A 5,991-nucleotide genomic window follows, 5' to 3' on the forward strand; every position below is an offset into this window, starting at 1 on the left:
CCCCTGAGCAAGGTACCAACCCCCATTGCTCCCTGGCCGCAGCTCCTAACTCTAGGGTAGGTTAAGTACAGAGAAGAGTTTCTCTGAGGGGGTAATAAATAACGTCAAAGTAATACTGATCTGACTTGATGACACTCATCAGCTGGGCAAAATGAGGTCATTGTCTCAGGGTAGATTTTAAGAAGTTAGCTTTTTTTTTTAAACAGCTAAAATCTGTTTTACGTCTTTTCATAGCAGCCATGTTTTCAGGATTAGGGTTAAATCTCACCCTAAAGCTAACCCTGCCATGCCAGTCAAGTTGAAAATGACTTATAGTGTAAGAGTCATTTTAACACTTGTTCCCATTGAGAGCAAATACTCTCTGGAAAGTGTTCATTTAAACTGATTGCCAAACTATGAATACGTCATATCTTAATACACAAAACACATTTTTGAAATCTAAATGACTGATTTCACACAAAAAGATTCATTTCAGGTTTAAGTTTTATTTCTCTGCCGAAATGCATTCTGGGATACATGGCTTTCCCAAGTACACTGAAGTCACCACCTGATGCATACTTGTTCAAACTGGCAGAGCAGTCAGTAGTTGGAAATCTAAATGACTGATTTCACACAAAAAGATTCATTTCAGGTTTAAGTTTTATTTCTCTGCCGAAATGCATTCTGGGATACATGGCTTTCCCAAGTACACTGAAGTCACCACCTGATGCATGCTTGTTCAAACTGGCAGAGCAAGAGTTGGAATAGAAAAGTCAGAGTTAAGTATGGGTTAGGGTTAGTATAGTATGTTGTCCAAAATTAGACAAAAAGTCATAGTATAGTATGTCGTCCAAAATGAGACAAAAAGTCATAGTATAGTATGTCGTCCAAAATGTGACAAAAATGTCATGGTTTAGTATGTCATCCAAAATGTGACAGAAATGTCATGGTTTAGTATGTTGTCCAAAATTGTTGTATTTAGCATGAAGCTAATTTAATATTATAACTAAAGAGAAATTGTCCCTTTCTCAAAACTCAAGTATGCAAGGATGTACTTGTATACTTGGGAAGAACGCCTGGAATACATCTCCAGAATCAGATTCTTCTATTGGAACAGCAGCGTACTTCCTTGTTCTACTGTTTGAATGACGGGTGGTGCCAAGTGCTTAAGCCTCATTACCACCACCTACAGTGTTGATAAATGAACATAACATGCATAACATAATGAATGCATATATATTGTTATTATTTTCTAATTTTAAATATTTGCCTTCATCATATTTACCTGATGACGTTTTCACATGTACGGGAGTACGCATTGAGAAACGGCCATTGTCTCGTTGTGAGGTCACAGCGATCTCTGAACTTCGACCTCTGACCACTAAAATCTAATCAGGTCCAAGAGAACGTTTGTCTGTCACCCACTGACAGACAAACGGACGCCCGCTCACCTTCACCACCCGTTTCTGACCCAGCTGAGGTTTCCCGTCCGGTCCCACCGGGTCCAGGATCACGCAGTACTGTCTGCTGCTCAGCGTGGTCACGTCCACCACGCCCACCACCTCCTCCGACACAGACGGGATGTGAGCCTCCCTGTCGGCCATGGTGACCAGCCACTCCTCCCCCGTGCGCCGGTCGCGGCCGCCGGTGTCCTTGAAAGGTCGCAGAGCACGAACGTGGAGCGCTTTCTACGACGTAAAAATGACTTAACGTTAATGAAGAAAGAAAAGAAATGTCTGTGTATTGCCAAAAAGAACGATGTCACTAACGTTAAAAAAGTTACAGTATATGCTAATTTAACAAGACACGCCCTGAAGTTAGCGATTTAATACAAAATATAACGTAAGAAAAACTGAAGTTAAAATACTACAAAAACATCATCATAAAAATATCTGTGACTTTAAAAACTTTTCTAAAATTCACTGAAATAACTTTTTCTCTTAAAGACTGAGAATCAGAGTCATGTGACTAAGTGAGTAGACCACACCCACAGTGCACTCACCTTGTCAGTCAGGATGAAAGCGTTAACGATATCGATGACCTCTTCATGAGCTCCGGGTAGATACGCTCCGACTTTACTGACGAGCCACTCCTCACCTGAACAGCAAGTCATTCATTAACCACAAGTCATTTTACTGAGGGTAAAGGTCATGATGTTACAAAGAAATATCAATCAACGTTTCAGTCCACTAGAGGGCACCAAGTGCTCACTCTCACGAAAGCTGTTCTGTGAGTATATCGTAATATATGATTTAGCAAATACTCAGTGTTTTGCAGTATCGTATCATGACTTAAATAACGTGATAATATCGTACCGTGACACATATCATGATAATATCGCATTGTGACTTAAATATCGTGACAATATCGTACCGTAACTTAATTATCGTGATAATATTGCACCGTTTTAAATATCATGATAATATCGTGATACTATCATATCGTGTTTTAAATATCGTGATAATATAATTTTGTGTTTTAAATAACGTGACAATATCGTATTGGGAATTGTGATAAAATCGTATCGTGTTTTTAATATTGTGATAATATTGTATCGAGTTTTAAATACTGTGATAATATTGTATCGAGTTTTAAATACTGTGATAATATTGTATCGAGTTTTAAATACTGTGATATCGTATTGTGTTTTAAATATCGTGACAATACAAAAACGCCGCTTCAAACATCGATTTCCGCATCGCTTCGCGCTTAAATACGTGATAATGATTGAAATATCGTGACAATATCATACTTTGACTTAAATATCGTATCGTGACTTAAATATCATGATAATAGCGTATTGTGACTTAAATATTGATATAATATTGTACCGTGACCTAAATATTGTGATAATATCATACCGTGAATTAAATATGGTGATAATATCGTACCGTGATTGAAATATCGTGACAATATCATACTTTGACTTAAATATCGTATCGTGACTTAAATATCATGATAATAGCGTATTGTGACTTAAATATTGATATAATATTGTACCTTGAGTTAAATATTGTGATAATATCATATCGTGACTTAAATATCGCAATAATATCGCATCAAGACATAAATATCGTGAAATATCGTATCAGGAGTTAAATATCATGAGTATATTGTATTGTGACTTAAATATTGTGATCGTATAGTGATTTTCTTTCAAATTTGTCCACAAAAAACAAACAAAGTTATTGTGTTTTCGGGCTGGGCTTAATCATGGGTCAGTGGTTGTTGTTTACCGGTGACTCTGCGGACTCCGCCTCTGTCCACGCCCTCTTTGCGAGCTCTCAGTCTGATAGCCTGGTTCTCTCGGATTACCGTGGCCTTGATGGTCTCCAGCACGGCCACCTCTTTCCTGGGGATGTAGGTCCCTGACAGAAGAGAGTAGGTTACCCATCATGCACTGCGTTCTCTCTGCATAACAGCAGCACATGTAAACGTCTTCTCTATGTGACATGAATCATCTTTGATCACATGAACCTGAACGTGAGCTGAGTTCAAAGACTTTAGGAGACAAAGAATCAGAACGTTAAATAAAAAAGTACCGGGTCCTTCAAACAGCCACTCATCTCCAGCCACTCTTTTGTCGCCGCCCTCCTCCTCAAAGTCCAGCAGAGCCTGCAGACGCAGCGCCGTGTCCGGATACACGATCTGCAGCGCCGTCACATCCTGAAGACACAAACGCTGTAGGTCAGACACAGCGCCACCTACAGTTTTCTCACACACATACCACAGAGTTACGGCTCTTCTTCGTTACACAGTTCAAGTTCTACTCAACTTGTTTTCCATGAGCTCACTCTCCCGTCAGATTGACCTCAGTGACACAAAGTGACCACATGAGGCAGCAGAGGACCAGCAGCTCCTGAGTCCCTGCAGCTAAAATCACTGATTTTGTCTATGAGGTTTGGTTTGGGAGAGTGAGTGGTTTACAAACTTCAGTTTCCTGAAGTCTCAAAGTGAGATAAAGACATGGACATGTGACGTAGGTATCGTAGAAACTTAAACTGACGTAGGAATGTGAATATTTTCTACTCTCTGTCATTTTTCAGCTTCTTAAATGTTAAATGTGATGTTGCTTACCTTCTGGATCTCCTCTCCAGGGTACAGAGGGAACGGTTCCTGGGTCAGACGGATCTCCAGGTCAGCGTGGCGGAGTTTAGCCTGACCTGACTGGTCGAAGAGGACCTGAGCGTTGTCGTCGCGGGAGACGGGGTTCAGGACCACGCAGTAGTGACGGGGCGGGACCATGATCATCCGCACAGGTGAGAAGAGAATTCTATTTTCACATGTAAAGAATGAAAAATCTGATCATTATTAATCACAAGATCCTGGAAACATGCAGCGCCCCCTTATGACACTTTAAAATAAATGACTAGGACTGTGTGTGTGTGTGTGAGTCTGTGTTGTGTGTGTTTGTGTGACATTGTGTGTGTGATTGATGGTCACTGAACAAACATGGCTAAAATACAAAAGAGTGAACTGTGTCTACACAGACACACCTGACAACACATGTCACATGACCTGTCATAGTAACAGAGGAGGAGGAGGAGTCTCTGACAGGAAGCTGTTGCAGAAGTAAAGTCTGTTTCCTGTCGTTAATGCTAAAATACAACTTTGCAGTTTTCAAAATAAAAGCCTGTTTCCTGTCGTCGATGGTAAAATACGACCCTGCAGTTTTCAATATAAAAGTCTGTTTCCTGTCGCTCTCTGACCTCTCGTTGTCCTGGCGGATGTAGGTCAACGGTCCGATCTCCACCCGGGCAATGTTGGTGTTCTGGTCCAGAACGTGGATGTAGTGATGAGGCGGGATCCGGATAATTGACGCTTCCACCGGCCCCTCGTACTCCGGCCCACGGTTTCCTGCCTTCTTCGACATGGTTGTTACAAAACGCTGCAGAGAGGAAACCTTGTACGTGTTTGAAAGTAGGACAGAACAACGGTGTGCAGTAGAGCGCCACCTACTGTGGCAGTTAACCAACACAATTACATTCACCAAAATAAAAGCTTTCCACAAAATGATTGCAAAAAAATGTTTTGTAAACAAAAATGGGCGGAGCCTTCTGCTAGAATCTGTTCTTGGACCTGTGTCACGTGTCATCAAACAGGTACATGTCATGCCTCTCTAAGCCCCTCCCCCTCATCAAAAGTACAAAGTGCGTCACTTGCAGGTGGGCTGGTTTCCCACTGCAGGCCTGATAAATGACGCACACATATTTACAGTAGAGGAGACTTCTGGAAATCAATAACACGAAATCTCCTTTAGAAATGCACTAAATGTAGAGTCATTGTCGCTGTTAAGTCACACAAACACTGGGCAAAGTGAAACTCCAAGTACTGAAGGACTTGTGTTGAATTCGGCGTGATTTATTTAACACTCCTTCAAAAGTAGCTTCAATAATCCTCTCGCTTCACGCTGCATTTCATTTACATTTAAGTTAAGCTACTGTCAAACAAACAAACAAACAGTTCGTCTCGATTATACCGATTAAAACATCTCTTCAAAGTGAAAATCACAAAAAGCGTTTTCTTTCTCGAGTAAATAAGAGTGAAAGTAGTCGATTTGACGGCGGAGTGCGGCAGCGGCCGCCGCGCGCTCTTACCTCGGGCCCAGGGACAGTCAGCAGCGGCGTGATCGGGTTCTGAAGCTCGGTGATGGAAATGCTGGAATCAGGAAGGAGACGAAGACAGCCGGACTGTGGGCGTGGCCGTAGCTCAGCAGTGACGTCATTTACCGATATGACTGGTGCAGAGCTGCGTCATTAGGTTTTTTTTTGTTTTTGTTTTTTTAAACTACAAACATCTGAAATAAATGAACAAAACATTAAAACAAGGAAAACATCTTTGACAAATGATTTTTAAAATAACTTTTTACTTTAAGGCAGTGGTTCTATTATTTTCTGTCACGCCCCCCAAATTGAAATACTTTTATTTATTTATCTGTATAAACTATTGTATGAGTTGTCCTGCCCTGCCTCTCACGCCCCCCTGACAAGGAACGACGAGGAATGAGAAACG

At 41.2% G+C, this 5,991-nt stretch overlaps 1 protein-coding gene across 1 annotated transcript; it reads right to left on the reverse strand.

The window, feature by feature from the left end:
• Nucleotides 1–1,259: 1,259 nt before the first annotated feature.
• LOC122784760 (major vault protein-like) lies at nt 1,260–5,682 on the reverse strand. Its single transcript, XM_044050091.1, has 7 exons — nt 5,577–5,682; nt 4,689–4,867; nt 4,057–4,252; nt 3,522–3,645; nt 3,216–3,347; nt 1,982–2,076; nt 1,260–1,667 (listed from the first exon to the last, which is right to left on the reverse strand). The coding sequence occupies exons 2-7, from the start codon at nt 4,850–4,852 to the stop codon at nt 1,368–1,370; spliced, it is 1,011 nt and encodes a 336-aa protein (XP_043906026.1). The 5' UTR covers nt 4,853–4,867; nt 5,577–5,682; the 3' UTR covers nt 1,260–1,367.
• Nucleotides 5,683–5,991: the final 309 nt, after the last annotated feature.

Source organism: Solea senegalensis, linkage group LG19 (assembly GCF_019176455.1).
Source record: "Solea senegalensis isolate Sse05_10M linkage group LG19, IFAPA_SoseM_1, whole genome shotgun sequence".
In the NCBI taxonomy this organism is placed as follows: domain Eukaryota; kingdom Metazoa; phylum Chordata; class Actinopteri; order Pleuronectiformes; family Soleidae; genus Solea; species Solea senegalensis.